At 30.4% G+C, this 21,107-nt stretch overlaps 1 protein-coding gene across 2 annotated transcripts; it reads left to right on the top strand.

Moving 5' to 3' along the window:
- Nucleotides 1-10,199: 10,199 nt before the first annotated feature.
- On the top strand, nucleotides 10,200-12,851 carry LOC124834233 (zinc finger protein JAGGED-like). Of its 2 annotated transcripts, XM_047308893.2 has the most exons (5): nucleotides 10,200-10,567; nucleotides 10,703-10,797; nucleotides 11,304-11,435; nucleotides 11,739-11,826; nucleotides 12,031-12,851. In XM_047308893.2, coding segments are annotated over exons 1-5 (798 nt in total). In that variant the 5' UTR covers nucleotides 10,200-10,565; the 3' UTR covers nucleotides 12,512-12,851. The 2 variants fall into 2 exon arrangements, with proteins under 2 accessions (XP_047164849.1, XP_047164843.1); XM_047308887.2 differs by lacking the exon at nucleotides 10,200-10,567 and having other exon boundaries at nucleotides 10,680-10,797.
- The last annotated feature ends 8,256 nt before the right edge of the window (nucleotides 12,852-21,107 follow it).

The raw sequence follows: 21,107 nt of genomic DNA, 5'->3' as shown, positions 1-21,107 counted from the left end.
TTAATCCCTACAATCTTCTTCGCTAACAGTGTCACGAGTCCTCTTCACCTTCTCTACGTCACCACTATGTATCATACCCTGTGACTTTGAATATCAGAATTAGTTTATTGAATCTACACCACATTCAGAAATCCTCACATCCATATATGTTGATGAACTACCACATGAAATTTATTGTTCAAACTGCCAACTTCTTTCCATTACTTTTTAAAAAATATGACAAAAGTGATCAAACCATATATAATATAAAGTAACTAAGCTTTCGAGAATAAAGAATGAAGAAAAGGCATAAATGGAGAATGGTGTTAACGGATGTGGAAATTGAAAAGAAAGAGAGAAAGTGAAAGTGGGTGGGGGAGGCTTGCCTTTAAGAAAAAGAGTGAAAGTGAAAGGGGATTAGGGAGGTGGAGGGAAAAGATGGGGTGGTGGAGGGAGTAACACTCCAAAATGGACATGCAAAAGTTATCAACAGTTGCTCCTTCTACCACCACACGGCATACTCTCTACACTTTATCAAATATTTTTTATTTTCAAAACTACACTTAGTTTAGAGGTTAAATTATTTTTACCACAAATTTTTAATTTATTTCTCAAACCCTAATTTTTCTTCATTCATATTCCCTGAACAGCAGGTGCACTCACATCCTATCTCAACTCAATCTTCTTCTACCTAGTTGTACCTAATTTGACAGATCCGTTAGTCACCATGTTATCGATTAAATATCTGAAAAAATATGATAGTATATTTTTTATATCACTAGATATCCACATATATATTTTATATTTTTTAATTTAAAAAATAAAATATAAACTTAGATTAGATTAAAAAAACTTAAGTACAATTCAAATCAAATTATATGAAAAATTTACAAATAAATTTAACTTTTTTAGAAATTAAATTTAAATAAATTGCAACAAAATATACATTCTAAAAATTCAATCTCTTACAAAATAAATTCAATTTTATAGGCCTAAATAAAAAATAGAAATATGTGAACTCAAATTTTAAATTATTCATAAATGATTAATAGGTTTTTATTATTAATTTTATTTTTATCATTCAAATTTAAAAATTAATTAACTAAAATTCAATAATAATTATTAGGTATAATCGAATACATGATAGTTTGATGTAATTCATCAATAAAAGATAATTAAATATCCATATATGATATGGATACAACTAGGTAGAAGAAGATTGAGTTAACATAGAGATGAGGTGCAGCGTTAAAAAATATGAATAAAGTAAAATTAGGGTTTGAGAAATAAATTAAAAATTTGTGTTATTAAAAGTAAAAAGGTTTTAACCTTTAATTTAAAGGATATTTTTAGAAATAAAAAAATTTGAGAAAGTGCAAGATGGATGACGGTGGAGGAAGCAACCCTCAAAGTTATTTTGATACATTACATCAACAGCTTTAATAACTTAAAGGTGTTCCAAGTTTATTTTTTGTTACAGGAGTCGGACCATCTTAAAGAAACACATGTTAACCTCTTCCTAGACAAAACCAAAATGAACCTTGAAGACTAAATAAAGATTTGTCGCTGATTTTTCAATATCACAACACTAAACTTAAGTTTACGTTTACTGGTTACTTTAATCACAAGGTTTGTCGCTGATTTTTCAGTTCATGGGATATTAAATGATGTAGAATTTGGAAAGCCATTTGTTCTAGGTTACAGAGAACAAGTGTTTATTTAATTAAAAAATAAAATACCTTAATACCTTCAAATTGGTTAATATATTTGGACCGAGAATAATAATATCGTTATATAAAGATGAAAAACCTATTAATTCATTTTTAAAAATTTGAACAAATAGTGATGTCAAACATTTTCTCCAAATTTTCCATTAAAACTTCAAAAACTAGCATTCCTTTAAAATATTTCCTTGAATTTTGTAAAATATATAAAGTATGAAAATTCTATGTTTGATAAGAGAGAGAAATATATTTAAAGAAATGGTAAAATTTACTGTGCCCTTTTCATCACTATGTCTTGTTTCCTCATCTTTTGTTTGTTTATGTTCTTCCAAAACTGTTGGAAGGTATCATGTTTTTGTAGAATAGGTGATTGGATATCATATAGATGGGTGGAGTACGAGTTACAATATATTTAGTTCTATTAAAAATATTGAAAAAAATAAAAATGTCAAGTTGCCATTTATCGTGGCTTGTACAAGGGTGGTCTATTTCATATTTTGCAGTAAGGTTATAAAAGAAAATTTCTGTAGAGATATACTGAGGCACATGACATTAAATTACATTTGTTTCTGCTACGAGGAAATACTACGGGCATGGACATGATAATCTCGGAAAAGACAGAGATAAAACCAGGGAGATAGATGTAGTGTCTGTAATAAACTAGCATACTTAAGTGAGGGCTCTTATTAGGCATGGAAGACGAAAATAAGAGTCTATGAAAATGGGAGCATATAGGATGGGAAGGAGGGTAACACTAACAGTGTTGGTTAGTGTGCCCTGGGGCCTTGTGCCTGATTATGCTATGTGTAGCTTACTTAGAGCATACCACTTAAGGCTACTTTTCGAAATTGGTCATAGTACTAATTTGAGTGTAAAGATTTGAATTGGTGCATTGTATAGGCAGCGAAATCAATGCAGAGCTAGGTAGCCAAAATAGAGGCACGACAATAGTTTGGTGTAAAATAGGAAGGAAAGAAAAGATGCCCTCACAGCAACCAATCTTTATGAAATACATATGGTTTAGTCTTGTTACTATGTTTAGTCCAGTTTAGTTATTTGTCTGCAAAAATGAGGCCACTTTGGTTATTTGTAGTTGGTATGGAACTTTATAGAGAGAAAAAAAACAAGAGCAACGAGGCTACAGATTAGCTGGTGTTTCATGTTTGAAGATACGGTTCCAAAAAGAAATATTATTTAATATGATAAGGTTTGTTCCCGGTTGGGAATGAAGGTAAGCTAGAATGAAGAAGAAGTGAGGGCATCTGGTAGCATTCTGGTGAAAGGAATAGGAGAAAGAAGCGGGAGTGAATCCAAAAGCATAAAGACATAATGCATGAGGTCTACTTTTTGTAAGAAGAAAAAAGGGTGTATATGCAAATGGAAACTGCAAGCTGAAAAATCAAAGTAACTAAACAGCTATTCAATCACAGAAAGTTTGAAGCAGCTGAGCCCATGATCTCTCTCTCAATCCCTCATTGTGGCAAGCACAGTACGTTGTTCAGACCTATCTGAGAAGAGTGAACAATAACTAGAGGCATCCATTTTTGGGGTCTGCATATATAAGACCAATCACCCTACCATCAATAATTTGGCACTGATTCAATCAGCTCAACCTCTGTGTAGTTCATGGAAATTCAATGCTAATAGGGATGCAGACAATTCTCTGATTCGTCTTCTCACCACCACCACTACTTGCTACCAACACAGTCATCTAACCCTCCTTGCTTCCGTCTACTAACTAATCTTTGCAACTCACGAGTAATTTTCTTCGTAAAATCTCTCTTTCTTTACCTCCTCCTCAAAAGTTCCAACTCTTTTTTATTTTCTTTCCTTTTGTGTGTCTCAAACCAGTCAGAGGGTTCAACTAAATTTGCATGATGTGTTTAGGTGTTTTAACATTTTTACCATGACAATCCTTTGTCTACCCTTCCAAGGTGAGAACTGACAATGAAACAAAAGATCATCAAAAGATAAGTGGCTTGAAGTAGAAGTAGCAAATTGTCAAATGTATCATATTTGCACTAACACACTTCCCATATACACCAAAACAAAACTAAATTTACCGTCAATTGGCTGATAAGAAAAGTACAACAATTAACAAGAAAAAAGAAGGGGATTTTTAATGAGTTTATCATAAGAGAGTAAAGTTGTAGACGTTCCCTTGAGCATTTATAACCCAAAGATTGAAGGAAGCTTTATTGAGGGAAGCTTTATTGATTCTTGATAGTGAAACTGACTTTTTTTTTTAATTAGAAAGTTGAGTTATGATCTTCTATCAAAAGGAAATTGAATTTTAGCACTCGGAGCATCATTAAAAATCCTAACTGTAATGTAATGAATTTGACTTCTGTATGACAACAGTTAGGCTAGTTCCACAATCCAACATCAAGTGACAAATTATTCAAATATAATCCGATAACTCTTACAATCTGACATCAACTCATTTTAACCTATAATTCGATGGTCAAGTTGGATTATTTCATTTTAAACAAGTTGGATCAGTCTCACACCTAAATATAAGAATAAGAAAAGAAAATTATATAAAGATAAAATTAATATAAAGATGGGATAATTAAAAGCATATCTTCTTAGCTATTTTATTTATGTAAAGAATGATTCATTACCAAGTATTTCTCTCTAGTAACTATATTATAATGGTAACATGTCATATCTAAAGTGAGAATTAAAAAAAAAACATGATTCTAAAATTAAAAATTGGAAATAAAAGATATTTTATCTGATTAGAAATAAACCTCATTTATTAACCAGAACAATAATAGATTTTAGAAAGATAAATGATAACACAAGTTATATATATATATAAACTCGTTACTTTTATAGAGACTTACAAAAATTTACTTTAGTCCATTTATTTATAACCTAAAAGTCAGACCATCTTTGTGGAATCCAAATTTAAAGGAATAACACTTAATTTTTATATACTTGATTTTTCACATACAACTTTTATTCATAATTTATATACTCATTTATAAAACTCATTATTTTATTTGTTATTTTAAAAGTAAATAATAATAATTTTGAAACTTTAAATTCATATAATTTAGCATATTATTCGTATATTATATTAATATGATTAATTCTAACTCTTAGATAATAAATTTGAAGCACATGTTTAAATTTTGGTGAATTTCAAAGAGTAAAACAGTAAAAAGAAAAAAAAAGAAGAGTAAGAAGTAAAAGGGAAAATATATTCATTCAGGAGGGTATTATCTATACGCATCTTTGCTTTATGAAAAATGTCTTTTTTAAGAATTTTTTTGATAACTTTTTTATAATATATGTGATAAAACAGATCAATAAAATAAAACAGTGTCCCATGGTCTATTGTTAAAAATTTTTGTTAAAATATTATGGTGCGTTTTATCATATATATGGATATGAGTTTTTCTATCAGGAAAAACTAATATTAATGATAGAGCACTTGGTGTTGGACACCTGCTATTAGTATCATGGTAATAAGGGTAGTTGAATTTATAACTTTTTTTACCTTTTAACTTTACATTAAGCTTGTGTGATTTTGTTCATCCTATAATTTTTATTAGTGTTTGAAAGAAAAGATTTCATTAGAATTTATTAGAGAAATAAAATATTTGATTAAAATTAAAAAAAAGAAAATAAAGAGACATTTAAAATATTTTAAAACTTAGATACATGTTTTTCTTTTGTAATTTTTTTGGAGACTATATTTTAATTTTATCAATTTTGTTTCAGTTTACAAACTTAATAAATATTTTGATTCTTAAGAATTATTTTGTTTTTATGTTTTTGTTGCTTAGTTTTTTTATTTTAAAAAAAATTAATTAATATTAAAATAATAAGAAATCAAGTATGAGATTGGATTAACATATATCTATTATCCGGTGAGATACGAAGATGAAATAAAAATGTTATATTCGTTAGGTAGGTATGGGTATGGATGTGGGAATGAAAATCATTTTTTTTTAATGAGTATGAGATAATGATAGTTTCTCTATTCTATTCCATTATGGAAACGAATATAAAGTTTGTAAAAGTTTTGTAATGATTTCATTAAATATTTTAATTTATTTTAATTTAGATTAGTTAATTTAATTTAATTTATTATTTTAATATTTCAATATAAAATATACTAATAAATATTAAGTATATTTTATTAATTATTTAATATTTTTACTTTATTTGTTCTTTTTATTATAATAATATATTATATTTATTAATGTATAATTATTATTTATTTTTATATTTTTTAATTATTTATTATCTTAGAATAAAAAATATTTTATTATAGGTTTTTTTAAGTCCAATAGAATAATCTACTTCTCTAATAAATTATACTTTGGAAATTTTAGTAATATTATTATAGTAAGAGGTTTTTTTTTTCACAATTGAAATTAGTGAGAAACTTTTTTTTTTTTTACAATAGAGAGCAGAAAGTATTGCTGAGAAATTTATTATTTTATATAATTTTTTTTTACTTTTTGGATTTAATTTGATTTTCCCTTGATAATTTTTCTCCTTGGAAACAAACGCACTAGTAGTATGTTTAATTTTAATTACGCTATCAAATGTGACATTAATTTGATTATATTATTAGAAGATTTACATCTAAAATTTTGTTTCGATCTTTTTCAATTATTTTTATTCAAATTTTATTTTACTTTTAGTTTGATTTTATGAAAAAACTATTTTTTACAATTTTACATGTATATTGTGTCAATCATAGTTATTTTATACCTGAGTTCCAGAATCATACCGGGAGTAATGTTTACAAATTTATCTATAAAACATTTTTTTACGACCAATCAAATTATTTATAATTTTTTTTTCATTTTTTCTTCATCACTTTCTATATTGCTTGGCTTAATCTAAATAACTTGTTTTTTTTATGAAGATGACTGATAAAAAACACACACAAACAAAAAAATAAAAATAAAAATAATATATATATATATATATATATATATATATATATATATATATATATATATATATATATATATATATATATATATATATATATATATATATATATATATATATATATATAACTGTAGAACCCAATCTTTAGCTGGTTTGGCTAGGTTATAGGCAACAGAGCCATTTCCATACCGAAACAAAAAAGTCTTGCTTGTTATTAATGTGTGAAGTCCTTTTCTTTTTCCATAACCTAGTAATGCATTTACATTTTACTTTGTTAATACAAAATTCATTAGGAAAAGGAACTATATTATGAATGACACAGTGAATAAAAAGTTCATATAATTTAAATCAAATGTTGCCCAGCCAACCTTTGTTAATTTAGTAAAAATTCTTCTACCATAACTAACGTTCAAACAAGTTTTAGCGCATTCTCAAAACTGTCGCAACAATGTTCGCAGTCTTAATTATAAGACTGATTCAACTCGCAAATAATTAACTTTTATTTATGTTAAGTATATATAGTTTAATAAGCAAATGTTATACTATTAACTACTAATACATTGTTCTTATTTAGGTTTTAAGATTACTATACAAATTAAAAAGAATATAAGAAGGAATGCCTCAACCTTTTACGTAAACTTCGGATCTAAAAGTGAGTTAGATCAACAGTGTAAACCCCATCTGGGCAAATCAAAGATAATATTTATAATTAATTGAATGATAATAATTTTTTTTGCACTGTCTTAAGTCATATAATTTTCTGTTTGTTATCCTCAATTTTGTTATATGGTAGTGTTAATTGTTTTAGGGCAATATCAAATACATAAATAAGATTTTGAGAAAGTAAATACGAGGAAAAATGTAAAATTTTTGAAGAAGAAACATGATTTAAATTTAATAGGAGCAATAAATTAAATGATGTAAAATATTACACAATAGTTATTTTTGGATATATAGCCAATGCTTCCTGATTTTAATTAAAGTTGCTGTCAGTATCTGTGTAAACATTAATTAATCTATCTTTTTAGCCAGGTAAGGCTATTCAAAAAGATACTTCTCAGAATAAAGATGATTGTATCTCAATTCTATCCGTCGGTACAAAGACAATCTATAAACATTTTCGCATGTTTGGGCGCGTTTGTTTATATTTTTGACGAAATAAATGTTAATTGTAATCTATATTGAAAATTGTGAATATTTTTTTTTTCAACAATCAAAACTAGAAAGGAAAAGAGATCCAAATGCGTATGAATTATTTGTGTTATTTTTCATGCGAAGAAGTTGATATGAATAGGTCTAATAATGGTAATTATTATATTGGTATGCACTATTTACTACTGCACTAGAGAGGTAAAGCTTGACCTAAAAGAGAAGAAAATTTGAATTGTTTGTAAATAGTTGATAGTACAATTATCGGGTTTGTAAACTTTAAAGGTTAATTTGGTTTGGTGAAAGAATGATTTGATTTAATTTGGTTTGAAAATTCTGGTGGTAGCGTACTGTTGGTTGGTCTCATGTATGCTTAGAATTGAAAGGTGTTGAGATTGCATCATTTAAGAGCTACCCCACGCTTCAAATGAATTTGTCAGAAAACTTTTTTACCTCTAATAGATATCACCATAATCTGATTTTGTAGTACCACGATTGGCAACAGGTATTCTTCTTCTCTCCACGTTTTCATCAATAGAATCCAAGAAGACTGTGAAGTTTTGAAGTGTGAAGTAGTTTTAACGTTTTATTTGCGTTGGTCGTGGTCTGAACATGTATGCAGTTTGCTAATTTGTTTCATTTCTGTCCTTAAAAATATAAGTATAGTTAAAGCTCTTGGCTTTTGTTTCCAGTTTACATTATTAAGCAGTACACATAAATGCAATGCACTTTCTGTCGTAATAGGAAAGGTAACAACTTTTCAATTTAAATTTTGACTGCTTGAAGGTGATGAAGACAATTTCCTCAACTGGTTTGTAAGTTTGCCTTGCTAGAGTTCTGAACACGGAAGTAATGTTTGTTGGATTTACTGCTTAAATTGGTGAAGGACCACTTTAAAGGTAATCATACATAGACACACACTTGCAAGAAAAAAATTCAGATAGTTGGGGCGCGGTCATATTGCATGAATCTTTGGGTCCAGGTTTTTAAAAATATGAAATGTGTCTCGCAACGTTTTCTTCTTAGTACCAACCAGCTAGTCAAGGCCAGCTGCAGTAGTGTGGTCCATGAATCACCTGATTTTAATGCCTAGCTAGCCCTCTTATTAGGCAGTGTCCTCTTTCTCCTTTATAACCATTTCAGGTGTGGTGGGGGAACCTCTCACTTTGTGGACAACAGGCCATATCTCTAACTATTCTTTCTTTTTGCCATTTCACATACATCCTGCTCCAAATCAAGAGGCACACCTTAATTACATTCAACAACGTTAATTACCTCAATCACCACCTAAACATCTGCTTAATTCAACCTCTTTGTTAACGCTATAGCTACTTTTTTTTTATGTGTACATATGTGTTTGGTGCGGTGTTTAGATTCTCAGAACTGTTTCAACTTTTAAAAAAATACATATGTATATGTATGAGTAAACTCCACAGCAGTTGTCAATAGCCCCACCACCACCGTTTAAAAAGTTAATTAAATGCTTCTGGGTATTAATTTGCAAAACATGTAAGCTAGCTCACTACTTAACTGTCTTATTAAGGAATCACTTAGAGACTAAGAGAACAGAGAATATAATGATGAAAATGATGAAAACATAAAGAAATTTGAAATCCATTTGTTCACTTTCTTCATGCACATCTATTGAAAAGGACTATGTATATGTAATCTATGAGATATAGCAACTTTCAAAGAATAAAACAATAAGTGGGGGTCGAGTCTATCCCAACTTAGATTGCAAAAAACCCTAATGATAGATACTGATAGCAACCCTTCGTGGATGCAAGTCTAAGTCCCCTGGATAGAATTTTACACCCAGAAGGAGGCATTGAGCTATTGTGGACCATACACGACCTGTTCTCAAACATCCCCCTCTTTAAGCACAATAACCACGCTAAAATGTCTACGTACGCTATGCCTTGTCTTGCTTTCTTTCTGGTATAAATGTCATCTTTCATTCTTAGGGCAACCTTTAATGCTCAAAGATTTGTACTATACATTTGATTGCCATCCTTTGTTGGTAAACATTTTCTTTTCGAATATTACTTAATCATTTTTTTCAATGCATTTGACTGAAATTATTTGAATATTTTTGAACCCTTTGTTGCCAGTTCTAGCTAGGGCAAAAATAAAAGCAAAAATAACAACAACTAGAGGCAGAAGCATCTATATAATTATACAATATCCACTACAAAACTCATTTTCTTTCTATCTATCTTTCTTATCGTATAATTCATTTTTATATTCATTTTTTCTCATACTTTGATATACAAATTGTTATATATATATATATATATATATATATATATATATATATATATATATATTAATATCATTTCCCGGTGTATAAGGAATAATTAATACAAAAGCAACATGTTTCTGAATCACATATCTAGCCCTTCCTAATTGCGTCTGTCATTTCCCAAGTCTCAACCGAACCAGACGAAGCTAGCTAGCATTTTGCAAAAACCTGATTTAAGCCCCCCACTACCACACTCACGCTCTCCTTTTAAAGTCACGAGACCCACTGTCCCATTGTTCATTCAATTTTTTGTGTGGGGGGAGATAAAGAGAGAGAAAGAGAGTGGCAGAGGAACTGATAGAGAACTTTCAAAGCTCTTTATCTTCTACCATCACTCAACTAGCCTCTATATTGCAGTCTCAAACTGAAAGTCTAACATATTTTGTAAAAAGCTTTAGTTTTATCCCCTCATCTGAAAGAAAGAGTGTTTGCCTCACATCGTTTTTTTTCTCCTTTCTCTCTTTCTGTCTCTCTCTCTCTCTGTCGGTACCATGTAGGTCTTCTCCCGCTACTATACCTTCACACCCTTTTCTGATTCAGTATCTTCTCCTCTTTCTCCTTCTTCTCTAACCCTTTAACTTTCTCTCTCTCTCTCTCTCTCTCTTATGGCTTTGTTGTTTCTTTACAGGAGACCAGAAGGAAACCCGTTAGATCTTAACAATTTGCCTGATGAGTACTCTAGAGATGGCAAACAAGTCCTCGAAGACCATACCTCTTCACCGGGTAACTTGATCACCATACCTATACTATCACATACACGCTAAAACATCAGAGGAACATATTTTTTCTCTCTACTTTCCGAATTCTGTTTCAATATCACTCACCGTGGGAAGAAGGATTTCGCTTTTCACAGGAAACAAATTTTAACACTGCTGTGATTTGTTACCCACCACTTGGGTATATTCTTTGACTATGAAACAGTGCTCATCAAACTTTCTTTTTTTATTTGATTCTTGGTTTTTGTCGTTGTACGCTTCCTTATTCTTTTTCCTGCTATTCTTCTTTGATGGTAAACATCATGCAATCTGGAAAAGTAAAAAGAAGAAAATGAAATAAAGGGCAGTAATAGTAGTAGTTCGTCAGCAAAACTAAAAATACTTGTTTTTTCTGTGGGCGGTTAATTAATTAATTAATTAAATTTATGTGATGGATTTGGGTAATCGAGAATGGGCTTAAAGGGAAAGAAGGGTGTCATGGAAGTTGCTTTAATTGGATGGTTATGGTTGCAGGTTGCAGGAAAAAGAAAAGCGGCGGGAAGGATGGAAAAGACGAGTGTGGGAAGGTCTACGAGTGTAGATTTTGTTCCCTTAAGTTCTGCAAGTCTCAGGCTCTTGGGGGACACATGAACCGCCACCGCCAAGGCTAGTACCACCTATACTATTACCATTATTAACACTTTTCTTTTCTTTTTATTTTCTTCCTCTTTACTTTATCCTCTTTCATTCCACTCTTTAAACCAAACCATTCACTCAACCAAGTCTCTACTGCCCGTTAATGATTTGCTCATCAAAGGTTGTCATTTCAATCACAAAAAGTTGAGTTGTTTTGTTGGATCGCTGAAATTCTAGAGGGCTCTTTTTGTTTTTTCTTCCTTTTAATTCTTTGCTCTTATTTATTTATTTATTTATCATTATTATTACTTGTTTTATGATTTTATTGGGCAGAGAGGGAAACGGAGACACTGAACCAGGCTCGACAACTGGTCTTTCGCAGTGATCATACCCTTACTGCACAAGGTGCACCTCACTTAGGGTATGTATACATGCACCATTACTTGTTTTTTTTTTTCCTTCTTACATTTTATCATTTGCTGTTTTTGTCAAATATTTGTATTTTGTTTTCTAGTTCTTTGTTGTCTTTCAATTTTGAAGAAGAAGCAAGGTAGCATGCAGACATAATATTAGGGTACACAACAGTGTTTGATATTGATAAAATTTACTTTGTGGTAATATTTAGATGCTGCCAACCGATAGGAACGGGTGGTTATCACCCATCGGGAGATCCATCGGCACCTCTGAGATTTCCGAGGTACTTCTCAGGTTCATCCTCAACTCACATGCCGCCAGCAGCACCGGCACCAGTAGCACCACAGCCATACCTGTATGCCTCACCTACAAGGCCAGTGTCTTTTGGGTCATCACACTTCCCTCATCAGCATGCGGTGAATGATTACTATGTGGGTCATGTGATGAGTGGGAGTCACGGACATTATGTGGGAGGAGGAGGAGGAGAGAGCACAAGTAGTTACACATGCATTGGTGCACCGGTGGGACAAGGCGGTGGGTTTGGCAGTGGTGGTGGTGGTGGTAAGGACGGGTCACTGCCACTGCATAATAATCAGGAGGAAGGTTTGAGTTGGGGAAGGGGGTATCCGGCTGGAGCACAGCATCGTTTGGATCCTCCGTCAGCGATCAATCGGTTTCAAGATGGTTTCTAATGAGATTCTTTCTGTGAAGGGTAGTGTTTTTGGTTTGTGTTATGTGGTATCATAAAGACACGCAATCCAGAGAGAGAGACATTACAAGCTGACACATGGGGTCACTAAGGTAGCTAAGCTAGGAATGAGAGAGAGAAAGAGAGGTGGTTTTGGTTTATCTACAGTAACCAGGGACAGCTTTTGAGCTCATGGACACCCTCAGCTACTTTGGCTTGGAGTTGTGGGGGTTAATGGCTGGGATTTCTTCTCTACATCGTCTTTTGTATTGGTACCTAGCTAGCTGGGACAACCAGTTAGATATGAACTGAAACTTTCAAAACCCCTTTTTGCATTTCTCACTCATTCACCTCCTTTTGCATGCCAAATTACAAACACTTCCCTTCTAATGCTTTTCCCTCATTATACTATATTATATAATACTAATATTTATCTATTTATTAGTACTTATACTTATATATATTTTGTTCTCTGTGTTTAATTTTGTGACAGTTTATTTACCATTTCAAAATTAATTCTCAAAAGTCCCGTCACTCTCTCACTCTTTCTATCCGAACCAAAATTGGGATCTTCTAGTTTCTTGAAATGTTTATAGTCTCAGTGTCACACCATGCTTGCACAATTAGGGTAATAAGGCAGAGAGGTTTTGGACTCCTCTTGCCAATAACCATCTTGCTGAATGCTCCTTGAATAGGATATTCAAACGATCAAACCTGTCAAATATAAAATTTCTTATTAAAGAAAAGTTTTATCTTCCTCCCAATTTTAACCATATAGTATAATGTAAATAATTTTGTACAAGTTTAAAATACATATTATTTATTGCAGCAGACAGTGAATGCAACTATATTTAATTTGTTTGGTACATACCGAACAAAACTACTACCCAAGGAATAAAAACACTCTTGTTTGTCAGCTCCAAGAGCTTCTACCAAATGCAGCAGCTTATAGAAATATATATATATATATATATATATATATATATATATATATATATATATATATATATATCCCCTTTATCAATCTCATCATCGTTATTGAAACAGTGAAACACGTGCAAATAAATAAAAACACATTAGCCTTTTTTTTATAGGTTGTGTTCCACTACGCATAGGATTTAATTATACGAAAAGTATCCTCCAAAAATATTATTTATCTTTTTAATACTTCTACATTGTCTTCTAGATTTTCACTTTGTTATGTAATTAATAATTTAAATTAACTAATTCGTTTTTTTATTCAAGGTGTATTAATTCCTTTACTTCATGTACAATAGAACGCACTTATTTGTGACTCTAGTCATAAGATTTTTCTTTTGCTGAAAAAATTTCGTAACTTTTTAAGAGAGGGAAATTAATGAACTTGAATTTTTCGTTGACCTTTTTATATTGTCTTTTAGTTATACTTTCAAAGTACAGTCATTTTGATATATTATTTTTTGTAATATATTTAAAATATCAATGTTATTGTATTTTGAATATAGATAAAAAAACATAATAGAAAATTTGAGTTATGACATATATATTAAAGAGTTTTTAATATATTTTAAAATACCAATCATTGTATTTTGAAAATAATAAGACCAAAGATTTAATGAAAAATTGGACTTGAGAATTAGTACCTATTAACATCTCATATTTGACTCAGAAAATTAAAGCATATAAAATTAGTAGTTACTTTTGAGGAGAATGTTAATTTTGTTTTCACCAATATAATTAGAGAATACTGTTGGGGTTTTTTTTTCACAAAAAGTTATTTTTTTTATAGCAATATAATTTTTGTTATAGAAATATATTGGGATATAAACTCCTGATATTTATACTAAAAAAAATTATTAAATAACAATTAATTTTAAATTTTAAAATTAATTAATCATTACCTACTAATTTATAAATTAAAATTTATTAGTATCCAAAACAGTCTTTATTATAAAAAATAATTATAATAAATTAGGTAATTACAGTTTAAATTGATTTCTAATATTAGTTATTAATGTTTTAGTTACTAAAAAATTAGTATCTAAATTAGTTAGAGACTAATTTAGTTTTTATTGGATAAAGATTATAATAAGAGGAGCTATTTTTTGTTAAATAGTTTATAAAGGAAAGGTTATTGTTTGACAGGGTTCGTGTGGTTGACCGTGACAATAGCAACATTGCTGATGCGGCAAGAATTTCGTTGCATGGGATTATGGCAAATGATACATTGGAAATCATAGATGAAAGTAGTGTGAGAGCATGGTTGCGGTGAAAGTTCTACAAAGGTCAATGTTATGAATGTTAAGGTTATGCGTCAAATTCTCTTATTTAGTTATAAGAAATTAACTTTATCAAAGTTGAAACTGAGTTTAATAAATTCAATATTTCCAAATCACAAATAACTCGATTTATTTTCAACCATTGAAAAAGCAATTATCAAACTGTGAGATGTTCAACTAGGTCGTGTAATATGTATCTAATATCTTGGAAGCAACAAATTCACTTTACTATTTTGTGGAGTTATAATATTTTAATAGGATCGTTAATGTTGGGTTTGCTTCTGTTTGTTAGATTTTTGGTTATTATATGATAAATTTGTAAATCCGAAAAAGACATGAAAAGATGGTTGTGTGTTTTAAATGAATATAAATAAAAATTGTGATTTTATTGATATAATTTTGTGGAGGTGAGTGAATGGGACCGGAAGAAAATTAAAGCAAAAGTGTATGTAAGCCCTCTTGTACTTGAGTCGGTCAGACTAGTTACTTCTGCCTGATCCAAAAGTAATTATCACACTGAGTTTCAATCTTGACCAGATCATTGAGGTTTGGGTCTGAGGGTCACAAATAATTAAAAAGTGTTTAGCAGTTTGGTTTGTGCATGTTGAGAGGCATTAATTAATGGAAGTTGGAAGTAGGAGTAGCATAATAGGTAGTTAGCTAGGTTTAGCTAATAACCTTTATATGCCTACACTACAGTGAGGTGGCTCTATTAGATATAGCTAGGTAGCTGATGAAGTGATTAGATAGAACCCAAAGATTACTGTGAGACATTTCAGGCTGCCTAAGCTGCATAGGGTTCAATTGTAGACCAAATCCATTTTTGGGCAAGCCATGGGCATGCATGAATTTGGGAACAGATATTAGGGTTTCAGGTGTGCTTAAAAGTGCAAAAACCCTGGAGGTTGTATTGGATTTGATAATAGTAGGTATTAGGTATTAGGTATTAATTAGGTAGGTACTTAGGAGCAAAAGGACAAAAAGATAGAGACAAATTAATTGAGTCTGGTATTGGTGTTTGTGTTGGTGATGATGCATAGCCAAATAGATGAGAAGAAGGAAGCTATAGAAAAAGAGCTAAGTTGGCATGGGATAACATGTGATCCATGTTGAGATGTGATTCATTAATAAGGTAGGTTTGTTGAAAGCAGAGTATGTAGCCATGCAACATGTCGCGCCACCACTTGGCATTCAACTCAGGTATATGTTACTTTGTTAATTAATGGAGAAACAGCTTGGGCCCATTCCCCATATGTTTTACGATTACCTTTAAGCACAAGAGAAACATCAACAGTGTCTAAGACCACTGATTGACATCTCATTCTCAAATGTTTTTTTTCGACATATTTTGCTTTTTCCCTAGTACTTCCCTTCGTGGGGTCAACCTCTAATTATAACACCACCCTTCCTCTTCACCACAAATCTCTGCAGATCACTAATTATCATATCGTACACCTTGAAAGAGAAACAACAAACCACACCACAGCTATGTTATTTCTTATTCAAACTTACTCTTGCGTAAAGGAGATATTAGATTAATTTAATCATAAAATTGGAAGAAAGAGTAAAAACAATATTATAGGTTAAACTTTTTCACTGATATTTAAAAACTATAAAATTGATTTCACAGGTTTAGAAAAAAAGATAACAAATATATATCTAAATGTTGACTCTCAAACCAAATTTCTAAAATTCAGGTTAACTTTCTTAATTTAACAGAACTTATTTTTTATTGTTTCAAATTCAATAGAAATACATGGTTGAAGACAAAATCAATCTTTCTAGCCAATGAACAAACAAACAATCTGTTTTTTTTTACCAAACCTGTAGGTTATACGAGATAAAATCAACTTCGACATTTTTCTCTCTGTAAAACACTAAATTATCAATATATCCTTCATATTCAATCTCACAAAACCGGCTTGTAAAATAAGATTTGCGTCACACACACACACACACACACATATATATATATATATATTATATATATATATATATATATATATATATATTAATTTGACATTTTTTCTCGTTGATGTGAGACTTCCAACACACCTCGTTCACGTCGATGTATAGACATCTCGAATGTGAGAGTAGAAATAATGGGTGGTCCGACAGTGACCCGACAACGGGTGGAACAAAATGTCCACATAGATCTCGCTAGGAAAGACTCCAACCTTGACTCTGATACCAGTGGACTTCCACCAAGAAACACCAAAATCACTTTATACTTTTTATTTGTCTAGTGTTTAAGAAAAAAAAAAGTCTTCCTTTAAAATTATCCTAGTATAATTGTTTTTCTTATTTTGTGTTATTGATTTTCTTCTTGAAATTTCAAAGAGAGAACTTTACCGAGAGTAAAAAACATAGTAAATCAGAATCTCTATATTAAAAAGTATCTCAAATGCTACCAATGCTAGGAGAAGTCAAACAAATAAAGATTATTGACACACGAGGAATGAGGAAATTATTTTCTATAAAAAATATATAGAAAATTATGAAATATTTGTATGTGATTTTAGAAATGTGTTTTGGGAAAGAGATGAATATGCACTACTAGAAAATTACTATAAAATAATTGTTAATTAAAATAATTTATAGATTGTCTCTAAATTAAATACTAATATTAGTTATCAAAATTGGAAAAATTGTCTCTAAAAGTAACTTTTGATTTTTATGTAAAATACTCAAATTCAATAGAAATAAGATTATTAGTTAACAACCTTACACTATATTAATAACATAGTAGTATATTATTATCTCCTTAGATCCTTTACAATTTGCCTTCCACATAAAAATAAGAAAAAATGGTTAGTAATATATAAGTTTAACTCTAAATTAAATAATAAAAAAGAAAACTATAACTTATTGTTTCAAGGATAGTGATAATAAGAGATATTACGAATTAGTTTAATTTCCAACATTAGAAGCCTCTTCACGATATAAATGACCTCAAGTAAAACGTTCCACATGTCAAAATAAACCTACGCACTAAGACACCAACAGGAATTTGCATGTAATTGAAATAAATATATTGAACCAGTTTGACAGTTTAGAAACCCGTGCAGACAAAGTTCAAGTAAGGATTTTTTTTTTTAAAAAAGAAAAATATGCAAAAAAGAAAAAAAGATTTAGAGAGACACTATAATGTTCTACCAATATATAAAACATAGAAAATAAAGGAACAAAAAGAACAAATACTAAGGAATTAACAGTATATATATTTATGATTTAGAAACATAAATACTTAGAAGTCAATGAAAATACCAACTGACAAGCCAACAAATAAATAATCTCCAATTAGCTCCTTGGAAGTAAGGATATCCACATCCTAAACTTTAAGAAAGTTGTGAGATATCTTTTTCCCTCTCAATTATTCAACTCCACTTTTTAAAAATTTAGACTATAAATAATTCTTAGGGAATATGAGAAATAAAAATTAGGTCGAATATTTCTATAAATAGATCAACAGATAATCACATAAATAAATTTAACATCATATTCAGCTCAAAAAGTTTAAGCACTAATTTGTTAAAACAGAAAAAAAATAGTAGAGGAAAAAGAAAATGGAAGGAAATAAAATGTCGGTATGTCTAGTTGTACACAATTAATGAGGAAATAAATTTCTGTGAAACGGTAATTTTATTTTCTATTAACTTTTTCTTATGTATTTAATTATTTCTCTTAAATTAAATATTCTTATTTGCGCTTTTTTTTTTTCTATTATACTTTCCAATTTCTTTTCTTGTTATCATATTTGCTCTATGATATTAAGTTTGTAGATATAATTTTATTTATTTATTGAGTTTATGCATCATCATCACTCCCATATTATTTAACACACTCATTTCTGTACCCATATGTATTTGTCTCATGCTTCCAAACTTTGGAACTTTGTATGAAAGTTTGAGGTCAAATGTTTTTCTATTATAAGAAAATAAGTCACATAAGTTTATTGAAATTTATTACCCTTGCATCTCAACATTTACTTTTCTATGTAGTAACAAAAAGTAGATCGGTTGTTAAATTTTAGTTTTTATTTTTTGAAAATCCATTTGAAATGAGAAGCATAAGTCGAATTAAACTTTTGTAATAAACTCGTAAAAATTTGCCAAATTTCCATCTAAACATATATATAGTAAGTTGTGGTGTTAAATTGAAATTGACTTGTGTAATAATTGAGGTCAATAATTGAAGGGATTTGAAGAATGAAAAAAATGTATTAATTTAATTTAAAAGAGGGTTTGGAAAACCCAGAAAAGCACAAACAAGAATGGAAAAGGAAAAATGGGAAGTCGTACACTATAAATACAGGCTTTGGCTCACAAGTCACTGAGTCTCTCCGGGTCCCCCTACTTTTTCATCTGAGTACTTTTGTTTTTGCACAAACAAACAGTACACTGATAAAAGACATTATCAAATTGCCATACTCATAATCTATAGTCTTTGACAAAAGATATTCACACACTGATAAAAGACAGTACTAGAGATCAAATTTTTTCTTTGATGCTGAAACACTGATCCCCAGTAAAACTACCTTCGTTCTACCACATTCCCTTTTCAACAGAGAATCCAAACATCTTTTCTTCATAGTTATCACCCACATTCTCTATATTTTATGTGCCTTTACCAGAAACCTACCATAGTATATACATCTATATGCATTCCTCCGTTACATAAATTCTTATATATCTTGCTTTTCCTTTTCATCTCTCAATCACCTTTATTTATTTCTCCCCCTGTAATGATCCTAGTCAGTCTAATGTACTCCTCAAACTTTAATGCCTCTCGGGATCAGAGTGAGAGAGAGAAGACCATTAATGTGCTGTGGATCTTGGTGATATATAGGGCCAGAACTACACTAAAAAAGTTGCATGTTATGCTGCTAAATACTGAAACGGCGTGAGAAAGACAGTATTGCAGGCCCATATATCTTACCTGCAGAAAAGAAAACAAGAGAGAAGACTTTTAACGAATGTATTTTCATATTCATTAAAGTTTTTTTTTTTAAATTACAAGTAAGTGTAACTAATCCTTTAATTTTACCATAATTTGTAATACATTCATGCTGTGATTCTTAATAATTTTTTGAAATTTATTAATATCAGAAACATTGTGTATAAATATCCTTAACTGTATTCAAAGGAATATAATGGAAAAAGAAAAGAAAAAGAACAGCCGCAGGAAAAGTTGATGAACATAAACCCGCTTGACTCAGATTTACCGACTGACCGTACATTGCATAAATGAGAGAATGTTTAAAGATGCTGAATGGCTTTAGTGTGAATTAATTCGTATCCTAGTTCTTCATCTTCTTCGATACTTGAATGATATTTCTCCATCTTTAGAAAGAAGAGGAAACTGCACTCTCCTTTTAGTTCTTTCCAATTAATGTTCAGAAGTTGTGGATAATTAAAAATCATGAAGATGCTTGCTTTGTAAGCCCCACCCAACAGCCCCACCCCAAATAATAATAATAACGCAGATCCATATCCCTTTTATAGCAGCTTTGACAGTAATTTTTTCTGTCCCTAACACCATGCTTTCTCTCGTTGTGTCTTAATTATCTCCTTCGTTAATGTTGCTCTAACTAGTCCTTGTCTCCGCTCATGACAAAAGAAACAAAAACTTTTTTATTTAATCTCCCAAAGCATTTTTTGTTTATTTCTAATCTCTAACTCACTTCGTTCCATCCAGTTCCTTTTAAACCTTCTCGGTTACGCTTTCAAGTTGTTGTTCGCATTATTAAATCACTCAAAATTTCTCTCATTTTAGAGGATTTTAGGTTTTTAATTTCAACCAATTCTTTTAAGAAGAATCCTTTCGAATCACAGAACTGAGAAGTCCCTCACACACAGTTGTCAGTTTTAGTTTTGGGATAGAAAAATTGGTTAAACTAGTAATATTCACTAAATTAGAGTTTTTTTTTTTACACTCAAAGAACGACCGAGGCATTTCTTACGAGGGAAATCTTAAATTCACTGGTACCTTGGATACCTAGTGTACGATAGAGTGGTGCTATATACATAGCTGCTTTGAACATCACTTGGCAACCTACATAAAAGTGTTATTGCATGTCTACAAAAAAGCCAAAAATTTATATCATATATAGGCCATGGAAAAACTTAGTTCATTATTGCCAAAGGTAAATACCGAAGATGGTAAAGAAAATATTGGAAAGTTCATTACAGAAACTCAATTCAGGTTCCTTCAGCATTTAGCTGAGATGGGTGCACTAGGAAATGAAACCGATACTGAGGGTTACCGGTTGTTTCTGAAATCTGCTCGATCTACATTTTTCCTTTAATTGTTTACCATTAATTTCACCAACGCTGTTAAAAT

The sequence above is a fragment of the Vigna umbellata genome, chromosome 8, assembly GCF_029865625.1.
Source record: "Vigna umbellata cultivar VRB3 chromosome 8, Vumbellata_1.0, whole genome shotgun sequence".
Taxonomy (NCBI): domain Eukaryota; kingdom Viridiplantae; phylum Streptophyta; class Magnoliopsida; order Fabales; family Fabaceae; genus Vigna; species Vigna umbellata.
This window is presented reverse-complemented; position numbering and strand designations above follow the sequence as displayed.

Bases quoted from the DNA above. Each gene is read 5' to 3' on its own strand.
- LOC124834233 (XM_047308887.2), top strand. From the start codon at position 10,680: ATGGCTTTGTTGTTTCTTTACAGGAGACCAGAAGGAAACCCGTTAGAT. The intron at 10,798-11,303 runs GTAACTTGATCA...TTATGGTTGCAG, and splicing joins AGACCATACCTCTTCACCGG to GTTGCAGGAAAAAGAAAAGC. The intron at 11,436-11,738 runs GCTAGTACCACC...TTTATTGGGCAG, and splicing joins CATGAACCGCCACCGCCAAG to AGAGGGAAACGGAGACACTG.